Source organism: Choristoneura fumiferana, chromosome 4, assembly GCF_025370935.1.
Source record: "Choristoneura fumiferana chromosome 4, NRCan_CFum_1, whole genome shotgun sequence".
NCBI classification, from domain to species: domain Eukaryota; kingdom Metazoa; phylum Arthropoda; class Insecta; order Lepidoptera; family Tortricidae; genus Choristoneura; species Choristoneura fumiferana.
This window is the reverse complement of record NC_133475.1, coordinates 12,606,742-12,621,222: the sequence shown is the minus strand read 5'-3', so window position 1 is coordinate 12,621,222 and position 14,481 is coordinate 12,606,742. Positions and strand designations below refer to the sequence as shown.

General features: G+C 39.3%; 1 protein-coding gene and 1 long non-coding RNA gene across 5 annotated transcripts in view; one reads left to right on the top strand and one right to left on the bottom strand.

Annotated features, from left to right (window-relative positions):
• Positions 1-14,481, top strand: part of LOC141427485 (acetylcholine receptor subunit alpha-like) — a 113,326-nt gene that overhangs the window by 67,810 nt on the left and 31,035 nt on the right. For all 3 annotated transcript variants that reach the window (XM_074086990.1, XM_074086989.1, XM_074086988.1), the window contains one exon: positions 9,014-9,214. In XM_074086990.1, the coding sequence (XP_073943091.1) occupies positions 9,014-9,214 (201 nt within the window). The remainder of the gene's footprint in view (positions 1-9,013; positions 9,215-14,481) is intronic.
• LOC141427491 (uncharacterized) lies at positions 389-3,069 on the bottom strand. Of its 2 annotated transcripts, none has more exons than XR_012451325.1 (3): positions 2,562-3,069; positions 1,254-2,462; positions 389-851 (listed from the first exon to the last, which is right to left on the bottom strand). It is a non-coding gene; the product is annotated as an uncharacterized lncRNA (long non-coding RNA). The 2 variants fall into 2 exon arrangements; XR_012451326.1 differs by having other exon boundaries at positions 389-1,414; positions 1,894-2,462.

The window sequence follows — 14,481 nt, the reverse complement described above, 5'->3', positions numbered from 1 at the left end:
ATCATAAAGGTCCCAGTCCCATGACAAATAGTCCTAATCGTTTTTGTACTGTTAGAAAATCTAAGAAAAAATCTAATCTTCCATGGTGGAATGATAAATGTTCCACAGCTGTTCAAAACTCCAAACAGGCGTACATCAATTTTAAACAAAATTTTACTTTAGAAAATTACCTAGAATTTAAGAAACTCCAAGCTAAGAAAAAACTTGTTATTAAAACAGAAAGACAAAATTCTTGGGCTGATCTTTGCACTTCTTTTAATCGGTTTACTCCATTGTCAGTAATTTGGCGCTTCATGCGCAAATTCAATAAAACTTATGTTCCTCGACACTCTAATAGTAATCATGAATGGATTCTAGATTTCTTGCAAAAATATACTCCTGATAGTGTGGAAAATGTAAGTAGTTTGTCTCTTGAATCCCCTTCCAGCCCGCACAATGATTATCTCATAAACTTATTTACCCTTGAAGAATTGAAATCTGCAATATATTCACGCAGGGATACTTCGTTTGGTTTAGATGGAATTCCATATATGATGTTCAAGAAACTGCCAGAGAGTTGTCTGATTATTTTACTAAATATTTACAATGCACTTTGGACAAAAAACGACATACCACCTGAATGGACAACTGATTGCATCATTCCTATATTAAAATCTGACAAACCTAGGTTTAATCCAGACTCTTATCGTCCTATAACATTGACATCATGCGCAGGAAAAGTCTTTGAACAATTACTTAAGCAGCGTCTTGAATATTATGTAGAACATAATGGATTGCTTCCAAACAATCAGTATGGTTTTCGTAGAGGTCGTTCAGCACGTGAAAGCATATCTTTGTTTCATTTAGATATACTGAAAAGCATCAAAAATAACAACAAACTTATTTCAGTGTTTTTTGATATTACTGGTGCTTTTAACAATGTAAATATTGATATTTTATGTACAGAACTGTTAAATATATGTATTCCACTTAAAGTTGTACAGTGGATTCAAAAATTTCTATCTTGTAGAAAAGTGTTTGTGAAATATGATGGTGAATTGTTTGGTCCTCGACTATCTTCCATAGGAGTTTGTCAGGGTGGAATTTTATCCCCTCTGATCTTCATTCTGTATATACGTCGCTTAAATTTGGTAATGGGTCCTAATATCAAAAATTTACAATTTGCCGATGACCTTGTTGTATATTTATCTGGAAATAATTCTAACACAATAATAAATAACTTAAACTTAGCATTAACAAAACTCCATAATTACCTCTCTTATTTAAATCTCGCAGTTAATCCATCGAAGTCTAAAGTTGTCGTTTTTGGTCTAAAATCTAAAGCTACTTTGCCCTCTTTATTGTATAATAATACACCTCTGCCAATAGTCACAGATACCAAGTTTTTGGGTGTCATATTTTGTCACAATTTATCCTGGAAAAAATATGCTGAGCATTTAGAAGTCAAAGCCAATAAAGCTTTTAATATCCTTAAGTCATTGCGTGGTACAAAATGGGGGGCTGACCCCAAAATATTACTTATGCTTTATAAATCTTTAGTTCGCAGTCATTTTGAATATGGGTTTATGTGTTTTGCTTCAGACCATAAAATTATAGAGAGTTTAGAAAAAATTCAAAATAAGTGCATGCGCGTTGTGACTGGAGCATTTAAAACCACTCCTATTGTTTCATTACAAGTAGAGTGTAATCTCCCTCCAGTAACAATAAGACTTGCATATTTGAAGGAAAGATTTGTTGTAAAACTACATGCTGAATATGACAACCACCTTTTAAAAGAACTCTTGAATATTAATCTATTGCCTTTCCAAAAATCTTTTTATGTTTTGCAGGGCCTATCTGAATTTAGCAGTTTTTTAAATCAAATTAGTATACATAAAAGCAATAACCACTTACCTTGTTTCGATGGGCCTTATGAAAGTAAATTTAGTCCTATAAATGTTGTGATTGATAATGGTCTCTCCAGAAAGGAACAAGTATATGAGAAATTAGCTTCATGGAATGGTTTTAAATTCATTTATACAGATGGATCAAAGAATGAGTCTAGTGTATCTTCAGCTATATACAACTCCGAAAACAAAATGGGTCTTGGTTTCAAAATAGACAAACATGCTAGTATTTTCACAGCTGAGGCATTCGCTATTCTTTGTGCACTGAAGCACATATCAAGGCAAAAAGAGGCATGTAAATGGGTAATTGTCAGTGATAGTATGAGTGTATTAAAAGCTATAAAAAATAATAAAGTAAAATCTAATACAAATTATTTAATTTTCCTAATTAAAGATCTTTGGTCTGAGCTTCACATAAAAAACAAATTTGTTATCGAATTCATGTGGACTCCTTCACATATAGGCGTATCTGGTAATGAAAATGTAGATTTCTTGGCTCAGTCAATTGCAAACTCTCCTCCATCTATTGATGTTAGTTTTGATGTCCTACTCCCATATACTGATGCTATTCCAATACTGAAACAAAGAATGTATGTTCAGTGGAAAAAAAATGGGATCATGTTGTGCAAGTAGAAAACAAGGGTTCTTGGTATGCTGCCTTAAATGTAAACTTACAATCTGTATCTTGGTTACGTAAAGGTAATATCTATCGTAATATAAGCTTTTACAGCACAATCTGTCGTCTTAGGTTAGGTCATTTTCGCCTCAATCATCATTTGCATCGTATGAAAATTATAAGTGATCCTCGTTGTGAATTGTGTCAGTCAAATGAGGATCAAACTATAGATCATATAGTTTATCATTGTTCGTCTTTCGGCATTCAGCGCCTTGTGCTGATGGACGAATTAATCCGCATTTACGGAGAACCACATCTGGTCCCGCTCTCTGTTCAAGAGCTGTTAAAGAATCATTCTACATATGAACCACTGTACAACTTCATTGTATCAACAGTAAAAGAAATATAATTTGTCTCATTAATGTACAAAGTTATAATATTGCTTCATTCTTTGTATATTCCTAATTTTCTATCGTTTCAGTGTAGTGTAGGTTAGTTTAAGTAATTGGTAAATCAACTGACAGGCGTCAAATCAGAGCTGTCAGACTATTTCCTTACAGGGATTTTTAAAGGATCATCTATGTAGGTTACATAGAAGTTTTAAATAATTATCTTGTATTTTCTGGATTGAATATTTATACACCGGACTTGACTATAACTGAAGAAGTTTTATTGGATGTGACAACATAGAAAGCAAACACTGAAGAAGTTTAACTGGATAAGACAATATAGAAAGAATACTAATGAAGTTTAATTGGATATGACAACATTGAAAGAAATACTGAAGAAGTTTTATTGGATATGACAACGTTGGGAAAGAAAAATATTGAAGAAATTTTATTTAATTGACATGGAAATAATATATAGAAGTTGAAATAAATTATAAGTATTAACTGATGACGAGGCGATATGGTCCCTGACTTTAGCCTGTCCGAACGGACGAATTAAAAAAAAAAAAAAAAAAAAAAAAGTACACAGCCAGATTTTGACATTCTGCAAAAATCAGAAAACAACAAATACGCCTTCCAAAACTATTTATCCATATTTTTAATTTAAATTGAGTGAAACTCTGCCCCACGTTGGGCGCCACTGTCAGGGTAGAGCAGTGAGACCCTAGGGGTTCAATTTGAGTAAAACGAATTTAGGTTTTAGACGTTTATTTAGCCCCTAAGGCTTTCTGACAGAATAAAAAAAAAATAAAAAAACTCGAGGGTCGCGGATACGGAAGAGTTAAGTTGGAATGCGTTTCTTTTGGAGAGGCTTCCCTGGACTAGAGTCCGAAGCGCAGGTCGCCGGTACTGGACAAAGGCTGGAGGCAGTAGGGGCTCCAGGGCCAGCAAGCAGCAGCAGTCCTTTCAATAGCGGAAGGACAGGGGCTTCGATTCCAGGCAGCCGTGCAGGTGTTGGTGAAAAACGGTGAGGGGTTCAGTCCCAGACCGTACTGTGCCGCCCAAATTTGGGCAGAGTTTCACTCAATTTAAATTAAAAATATGGATAAATAGTTTTGGAAGGCGTATTTGTTGTTTTCTGATTTTTGCAGAATGTCAAAATCTGGCTGTGTACGTCTATTTAAGCAAAATTTTGACACAATAACAATATCAGCTATTAAGATAACAACCACCGTCCAAATTCAACAATTTTAGCTAGCTTACCCTCTTATTGATAAAAATACCAGAGACAATATGGAATTTGAATCTATGGTAGTTTATACAAAATTGAAAGGAGAAAATTTTCAATTTGTACATTAAAAAAAACAGCTGCGCAATCGCATTTAATTAAATATAAGAAATAAAATATTTTTAATAGAATGCGCTACTAACCATCTTACAGACTGGCTAAAACCAAAAAGTCTTTTCTGGGATATTGCATACGTTTTTATAATAAAATTCCAAAAAATATTATAAATGAAACGAATACAAAATTCAGATCCATTGTCAAGAAGACATTAATATCAAAGGCGTATTATAAAGTTAATGATTATATCATGGACAGGGATATTTGGAAATAATTCCGATCCGCATTAGCGATCCCTTCAAATAGCGAACCTACTGTGTTAAAAATAAAGTTGTGTTAAATACTTGTGATGTATACATATCATTTAATAATACTGTAAATCTGTTTTAAAAAAATATATATATATATATACCTCGTTGAGTTTCTTGCCGGATTCTTCTCAGCAGAGGTTTTTCCGAACCGGTGGTAGATTTTTTATGACATTAATAAGTGCTTGTTATAGCCTAAATTGAATAAAGATATTTTGACTTTGACTGACTTTAACGCCATCTAGCGGCAAGAGCTAATAACGTCTGCACCGTGACAATACCTACTTTATTTATTGTAGTTTTATCTTGACCCTCGTTAAACCCCTCGACCGTAAATATATTCGATCCTCATTCTATTTCACCATAGAATGGAAACGTCTTATAAATGGAATATCGAGAAAACGGTAAAAAAATCGTGTCAGATTTATTTATGATTTATGAATAATGTGTCGTCGAAAGAAGCATAGGGAGCCCGAAGCCAGAAATATTACGTGTTTTACAAGACAACGCGCGGCTGCAACGAGAATAAATACCTACATGCTCGTATAACGTGTTTGTCACAGACAGATGCGTAATGTTTCTAAATGAATATGAACTCTACATATATGAACTTGGTCGGTACGTACAATCGCGGGGATTGCTTGTTGAACAGCTTTGTCGTAAGGATTATTTTTTTGTCCATTTATACCAGGTGTGGCCTGTAATAAGAGCAAATAATTAAAACATAGATCGTACTCGTCATACTGAACAACATTAGTGCAGCGACTTTTAAAAGTAATTGTTTAATATGCTTATATATTATATGTATTATGGTCATATATATAGTAGTTTATTTATTTATATTGTAGTTTATGTATTATATTGTTTAAAGCACTGTATAGTAGCTTCCATTATTTTAACTACTTATGCCCTATTAAGGACTAGCTTATGCCCGAAGCTTCGAACGCGTAAAAAAATATTTTTTTTTTCGTTTTTAATGGTAGCCTATGTACTTCCCAGAGTTATAAACTCTATACCAAATTTGATCTTAATCGGTTCAGTAGTTTAAGCGTGAAGAAGTAATTGGCAGGCAGACCGACACACAGACAGACAGACTGAGTTACTTTTGCATTTATAACATTAATTGGGATTTTGTGTCTGAGTATAAACCTTTATGACAAAAACTTTGTACCTAGTAATGTCTACGGTTACTATCGTTTTTATTTTTATGAACTTATAGTCACTGGTCAGTTGTAAAAAGCCTAACAAAAACCGGACAGGCCGGACACCGTTTAATTTGGCCAGACAAGCATTGAAAAAGCCCAACTATGTCCGGCTTCATCCGGACGCCTGGCAACCCTATTTGCGATAAATACGCATTGTATTTTTTTCATTGTTAAAGTGATATTGTAACTTGCAATATTTGTTGTTTTATATCATGATTTGGCTGATGAAAAAAATTAATATACAATACAAATAAATATAAATGTAAAAAAAAGCTACACAATAAAAAAAAATGTAAATTAAATAAAGGATTAGATAAGAATCACCTCTTGTAAAAACCTAAATTCCAGAAGCAGGTGTTCGGCATTCTGACAGCTAGTCTCGTTCTCAAAAAACGTTAAATACGTTGCGTACGTGACTTGATTTCAAGCGATAGCAGTGTGTTCTCTTCCATTCTATTTTTTAACTGACTTCAAAAAAGGAGGAGGTTCTACGTTCCATTGTTTGTATTTTTCTATTATTTTTATGTATGTTCACTGTTCACCGATACTCAGTCAATTGTGGACTGATTTTCATAATTCTTTATTTATTCAAAAGATAACTCTTCTGAGGTGGTCCCATTGTCATCAAGTCAAGATCTGATGATGGGATCCTAGGGAAATCAAGGGCAACCTCAATCACCTATGGCGATTTTGGCATTTTTAGAATTAAGATAAGCATTTACATTCAGAAAGTATCATTTGGTATAAAACTGGACCTGATGAAAAAGGCCGTAGATGGCCAATGGAACTCGTCAAAACTAAACAATGCTCGCGCGTCTATAAATGATCATGGTTCATATACTTAGATAAGCGACTAAGAAGTAACTTTAAGTTAATAATTTTTTCGAACTGATCTGATGCTGAAGCCGGAAGGTAGGAACTCTGTTATAAAACAATGTAACTAAGCCGTGTTTGGTCTTAATGGAATCTTTGTGAGATGTACTTTGGCTGCGAATTACTAAAAAGTGAGAAAAAAATAAAAAAAAATAACAAAAAGTAAAACCGATTAAAAAAATATAATAAAAAATGGAACCGACTACAAAAACCTTAAAAATATATTTCTAGGCACCTACTAGATCGAAGTCTGTGACTCAGCACGACCCAGCAGGAGGGATTGAAGCCCATAGTATGTAGATGAGGTAGGCGACTATTGTTCCACTCCTGCTGGCTCGTGCTGAGGCCGGTGCTAGCAGGAGTGGAACTTCGAGCTAGTAGGTACCTAGAAAAATATTTTCAAGATTCTTGTACTAGTTGGTTCCATTTTTTGTTATTTTTTTACATGCCTTGTCCTTTCAGTGCAGTCGAGTACACCCGGTAACGCTAATTAAGTATAGACTTTTCTAGTTTTAATTATTTCTAACTACAATGTACTGTCAAGGAGTTTAATTCATGGGCCACCATGGAACCTTTTCAAAGGAAAAGTTATTACGACTTTCCTTGTTAATTAATGCGATATCACTATGACGTTTACTGTGAAATGGTTCCATGCGTGGCCAATGAATTAAACTCCTTGACCGTAGGTACCTTGCGTAGTTTGTGAGTCAGGATTCAACTTGTTGAATTGTGCAATGTAAAACCTAAGTTTTTCATTCGTAATTGTTTTACCTCTCTTGTGTAATTTTGTCTTATTGAGTAAATATTGTATTATTATTATTATAATCTCGACATAAACGTTTAGAGATACAGCCCACAGGCCTCCTCTCAGAATATGAGAGCTTGAACCGTTATTATATATTCTGTGACCGTAGTTCCAAGCGGGCCCAGTGCGGATTATGAACTTCGCGCGTACCTATATACCTACTACTGAATTTCTTCGCAGGTACCTACCTATGTGCGTGCAGCTTTCCTCACAATGTTTGCCTTCACCGTAAAGCTCGTGGTAAATTTCGAATGCAATTTTGCATATAAATTCCGAAAAACTGACAAGTGCGTGCCTGGGCTCGAACTGCCTCGAACCCACGGCCCTCTGCTTGAGGGCCATAGGTCGAACCGCTTATGATACATACTTGTTTTAAAAAAAGCTCAAGTAGGTACCTACGCTTCGTAGCACGCGTCAGCAGTGTGAAAAATCATCATCATCTCATCGTCTCTAACCTATTCACCTACTTTCTTAGTACCTACTTACTGCTGGGCACAAACCTTTACCCACAATGATATTTTTATTTGCGACACGCTCAGTGACAATGTATCTTTTAAATTTCATGCCTTGGTAGCTTGGAATATTAAATATTCTCATTTATTTTTCACACAGTACTTACCTACCTACCTACTAAGTACACCTTTAAGCTTGTTCTAGATCGCTTGAGTAAGTAGGTAAGTACACATGGAGTGAGTTCGCTCAGTCATATCTAAAATATCAATCACGTCACGCTGCTGTACGTTGCAAAGTCGAAGCAGACGAAGAGAGACGAGGAGAGAGAAGAGGCTATTGTTATTGTTACTTATTATGTGTCATTGCTGTTATAAATAAATTATTTCTTTCTTTCTTTCTTTCTTTCTTTTCTTTCAGACGCCGTACCTCAAGACGGTATCATTCACATAAGACGAATATCTGTTGCCTTTCATTACAAAATTTAACCGACTACAAAAAACCATGAAAATAATATTCTACCAATCTAAAGTCGGTGCCTCAGCACGAGCCAGCTGGAGTGGACCTATATAGATAGTCGCCTACCTCACCGACACACTAAGTATATATTGGTCTTCAATCACTCCAGTTGGCTCGTGCTGAAGCACCGACTTCAGACTGGTACAAAGATATTTTCATGGTTTTTTGTAGTCGGTTCAATTTTTTGTTATTTTTTTTTTCACGCTTTTGTGTAAATGGGGCCATAGTTCCCACGCGAGCCCAGTGCGGATTGGGAACTTCACACGCACCATTGAATGAGGGCTATCGTTTTTTGTCTCACTAGATGGCGCACTGTTGCGTGAGGTTCTTAGGTATGTCTTTCAAAGTCTGTTATTACGGGCGTGAAAACAAAGTTTAGATTAAAATCATATTTAATACACCTTAAAACCGTACCATAAAAATATCGAGCATAAATACCTACAGTGGCGTGGCATCAGATATATCCGTGGTAAAGCCGAAGCAAAGATCGCTTACATACATTTCACAAATCCTGTATGCCCTATTTTGTAAATATTGTGCAAGCCGATGGGAATAGGGTTCTAAGAACCCTTCGCCACAGCAACCTACCTACGTACTATCTGTAGTTTTACTTCCAGATCGCGGTACACAGCGTGCGGCGTGGTAGTGCGGTGCGGCGGCGCGGCGCGGCCGCTGTACCCGTACCGGCTGGCGGCGGCCGAGGACGACTGCTGCGCGCCCGGCGCCTGGCCGCCGCCCGCGCCGCTCGCGCACCCGCGTCCGCTCACCCGGACGCCCAGCAAGGAGGACTTGACACACACTACTTATCTTAATTCAGGGTAAGACGTAAGAGCATCCGTTTCTTTCCACCATTATCATCATCCCAGCCTACGTCCCACTGTTGGGTACAGGGAGCATGGAATTAAGTATTCCTGGTGTCCAAAAACAGACTGGATTAAAAACATTGAGCACCGCTCAAAAACTCGTATTATGGATGTAGCGTATAGATGAGAGAGCTAGCTTATAATATAATACTAGCTATGGAAATCTTAATAGAGGTAGAGCGTAAATATCTTTCATTCCATGTTCGCTGTATTAATAAAAGTCCTTTGCATTTTCTCTATTCATTGGAATGAAATGTAAGTAGATACGATCCACCAACTACCTGCTCGATACAAATAGCTAAAGGCGGTCGTAAATCAAAACTGGATGCTGTTGTGCAATAGTGTGTTAACCCTGATTAATTCTGCAATACAATATCAACCCTTAGAAAATATTTTTTGCAGTTGACATTGTATTGCAAAATGACAGTGAGTTGACTCAGTATTGCAAAACAGCATCCACTGTATGTATCTCTTAGTAGTTGCTATAAAGGTACCATCTAATAGCACGCCTTTGCGACATTTAGGCATCGAAGTGGAATATAGAGCGGGCATGGCTTTCCAGACCATTAAATAATTTGTCGTTTTTGATGAGCGCGCTGATAGACGGTGCAATTTAACGACTGGAACGATTACAAGTAGTTATGTAATTAAATATTATAAAATCAAAAAACCCGACTGCCTTAAAAATATGTTACGTTTCGTGGGGTGGGTTCGTGATTGAAAAGCACTTTTAACACCGATGAATAAGAGTAGGATTTATTTTCACACTGTTACTTAACTTTACAAAACACTTAAAAAACAGTTCACAGTAATTTCGCACTCTAAAACTCGCTTACAAGTCGCTTTGATTCTCTTCGATGTTTATCGCTCGGTATCGCATTCGAAACTGTCCTCCGCCGCAACCTCACCCGGCTTATATACCCCGGTGAATCGGTCCACAAAGTTCGAGAACAGTCCAGCTAGGACGTCATACCTACATCTCGATGTTCCGGAAACGAGTAGAGTGTCTGTCTCTTTCATGTGCTATCTCTCTCACACAGTTACTAGAAATATTCCGGAAACAGGATCATCAGTCTGTTTCTCTCACACATATAGGCTATCCTTGTCACACACACCTTCTCGAATGTTCTCAGTATAGCTGTCTCTTCTAATCGTGCTATCTCTTTCACTCCTATTGGAAAATTTCGCCATATACTGAAATGTACTTCAAAGGCCCATAAGGGGCCCTGAAAACGCCTGAAAACGGTTTTCAGGTTATGGCGTCATCGGATAGAGGGTGGCCTGAAACGGACTGAAAACATGTTTCAGGCGCCTGAAAACGACGCAACTTGGGTGAAATTTTGATAAACTAATATGTGATAGAGCATCCTCTGAAACGGCCTGAAACCGTATTCCAGCCTACTGAAAACGCCTCCAATGGGTCGAAAAGCACGATCAAAGTTTCCACCTAACCCACCGCCGTAACACTGCCCCTCCTAAGACATGCTCGTCCCGAGCATCATTAGATCCATGGTATTTGGCCAACCGATCAACATGAACAATCTTACAGGGGCTACGCGCGTTACGCTGTATCCGGTACGTGACATCGTTGATCCTAGTGACTACTTTGTACGGCCCTTCCAACTCGGTGATAATTTCGGGGACTTTCCCTTTTTTTTCGCATAGGGTTATGTAGCCACACCAACGATCCTTCCTCAAATCTCGTCTGGTTAGACTTCCGGTCATATCTGGTCTTCATCTTTTCGCTGGCCTGCAGTCCGTGTTCACGAACATGATTGTGAACACCATCAATCGGTTTCGCAGTTCACTTGCATATTCTGAAATCGTCTTTGGTGCATCTGGAGGTCGTCCGGTCAGTAGATCAGCAGGTAAACGCAATTCTCTTCCAAATTAGCACACGCAGGTGTCACGGCCGTGCTTTCGTGAACTGCGGTCCGATATGACATTAAAAAGAGTGGAATATGCCTGTCCCAATCTTTTTGATGGCTGTCAACCACTTGGCCAAATGTCGTTCCAGAGTCTGATTGAACCTCTCGACCATCCCGTCTGACTGTGGATGATAGGACGTAGTCCGAGTTTTATGAATCCCCATGACTCGGCAAGTCTCCTGAAACACCAGAGATCAAAATTTCTTCCTGATCGCTGTGGATCTCAAGAGGTACTCCATACCGACAAAATACTTCAGCCACTACAGTTTCCGCTATTGTGACTGCCTCTTGATTTGGAATGGCAAACACTTCAGGCCATTTGGTGAAATAGTCCATGACCACAAGGATGTACTTGTTTCCGCGGTCAGAGCTCGGGAACGGCCTGCGACGTCCAAAGCAATTCTTTCCCAAGGTGCCCCCACATTATAAACTTTAAGCGCACCTCTACTGCGTGTATGTGGCCCTTGACCGACGAGCAGCTAGTACACTTCCTACACCAGTCTTCCACATCTTCACGACAGTGTATCCAGTAAAAGCGTTGTCGAATCTTCATCAGAGTCCTTTTTACTCCTAGATGCCCGCCGGAAATGCCATCATGAAAGGATCTTGAAACATCGCTAACTCTCTTTCTTGGTACGACCACTTGAAGGTGAGCATCCTTTCCGTTCGCTGACTCCCATTTCCTACACAGCACGCCATTGTGCATAATCAGACTTTCCCATTGCGCCCAGTAGCTCTTGGTCACTGTACTCATCGGAGCTACTTCACACCACTTTGGTTTGGGCATTCCACCGTTAATCCAGTCGTAAATGGGTTTTATGTCACGATCTTCCTGTTGTGCTTCTTGCATGACAGCGTCACTCCACTCTTCGCTAACAGTGTCGGTCCTCACATCTTCACGCAGTCCTTATCCTCTTGTCTTAAACAGTGTTTGCAGTCATCCGGACAAGGCCTTCGGAGAGGGCATCTGCATTTCCATGTGACTTTCCACTTCGATGCTCGATGGAAAAGTCATATTCCTGCAGTTGTTCGATCCAGCGTGCCACCTGACCCGGGTTCTTGAACTCTAACAACCACTTTAAGCAGCATGGTCAGTCCTGATTCGGAACTTGCGTCCAAGCAAATATTTGCTGAAATGCTGCAAAGTTTTAACGACTGCCAGCAATTCTCTCCGAGTTACGCAGTAATTTCTCTCGGTTTCGATAACGATTTACTGAAATAGGCTATCACAACTTCCTGATCTCCTTTGTTTTGTGACAAGACTCCTCCGATGCCCGTATTGCTTGCATCAGTGTCACAAAACTCCGTTATCCGGGTCGGGATATTCCAAAATAGGTGTTTCACAAAGTCTCTGTTTGAGATCTGAGAAGGCTGCTGCACACTGTTCATCCAATTAAATGGTCGTTTCTCTTCCGTCAGCTGGTGCAAAGGCTTTGCTATATCCGAGAAGTTCTTCACAAATCGGCGATAGTACGAGCAAAGTCCTAAAAAGGCACGCACTGCTGTCTTGTCTTTCGGTGTGGCCAGTCCTTAACTGCACTTATCTTCTCAGGGTCTGTCTGGATGCCTTCTGATGAAATTACATGTCCCAAGTAGTTAACCTTACGCTTGAAGAATGAGCATTTCTTCGGACTTAGTTTTAATTTGCGTCACGCAACTTGGACAAAACTTGCTCCAGTTTCTTAAGGTGGTCATCGAAATTTTTACCTACAATTATGATGTCATCCAGATACACTAGGCAAGTATCACCCAGGAGGCCGGCAAGTATTTGCTCCATTAACCTCTCAAAAGTTGCCGGTGCATTGCACAACCAAACGGCATAACATTAAACTGCCAAAGTCCTTTACCAGTTGAGAAGGCTGTTTTCTCTTTATCTTTGTCCTTGATTTCCACTTGCCAGTATCCACTTTTCAAATCCAAGGTGGAAAACCATTTCATGCCGTTTAAAGTGTCCAAAGTGTCGTCTATCCTCGGCAATGGATAACTGTCCTTCTTAGTCACGTCGTTGAGTCTACGATAGTCAACGCAAAATCTCATAGTTCCATCCTTCTTTTTCACCAAGACTACTGGAGAACACCAAGGGCTGGTCGACGGTTCTATTACTTTGTCCCTCCTCATTTCCTTGATCATGTCTTCGACTTCTTTTTCTCGAGCTACTGGAACTCGCCGAGGTCGCTGTCGAATAGGCATGACATCTCCAGTGTCGATCTCGTGCTGCACTACTCCAGTTCTCCCGATATCACTGTCATGTGCAGAGAAGACACTCCTATAGCGCTTTAGTAGATTACGCGCCTTTAGAAGTTTTCCTCCGTGAGATCATTCTCGCAGTTTTCAAATAATTTTCCAATATCCACAACTTCTTCTTGCAACTTGTTCTCGCTTGCCCATGGCAACTCCGTATCCAAGAGATTGCCTCGCATGTCCCATAAGGGTTCCTTTACTTAGGACGTGTTGAGTGTCACTTAAATTAAGAACCCTTATAAATGCTGCAGATGACGTCATTACCACTGTGCGAGCTGGTATCCACGGCTTACTGCCAGCTATTTTCTCTATTAACACGCAGGAATGAGATCCTTGTCTCATACCATATGGCAACTTCACTGGAACTAGGCTTGCGATCTCGGTTGAAGTGTAGTCCTTCTAGCGCAGAAGACATGTCCACCCACTTCACCCTCCATAGGAACTTCATAAGCCCCAAATTTCAGGCACGCCGCCTTTTAAGTCGATCTTACATTCGTACTTCCTCATAAAATCTAGACCAATAATACAGTCGTCTACGATGTCAGCAATGATGACTTTGTGCCAGTACTTCTTTTTCTCCAATCTTTACTGACACTTCTTGCTCCCTTGGACGGAAATGTTCTGGCCGGTAGCCGTTTGCAGCTGAAAGGATGCATTGGTCGACTAGATGATCTCTGATCAGGTGTTTTAGCAGTCGAGAACTGATCAACAGTCCGAGAAGCTCCGGTGTCCGATAGTAAGGTGACATGGTACTCCACCAATTTCTCCTTTGACAGCCAGACTGTTCCGTTGTTCGCCTGGGAGATCATAACTGGGACATTTTGACCACCAGCCAGCACTCGTCCCATAGTCCTGGCTTTTACTCGTTTCCCTGCGCGGCTCTGGACTACCAGAGTTTGCTGGCCTCTCCATTTGGTCCGAGTCTCGTCGCCTCCAATGTCTTTTCGGCAGCCAGATTGCATGTGTCCTCGTTCCCCGCAGTTGTAACACCGAGGTCCGTTTCACGAGGTGGAGCAATCGGCCCCTGGCAGCGACTTCGCGCACTGAAGGATT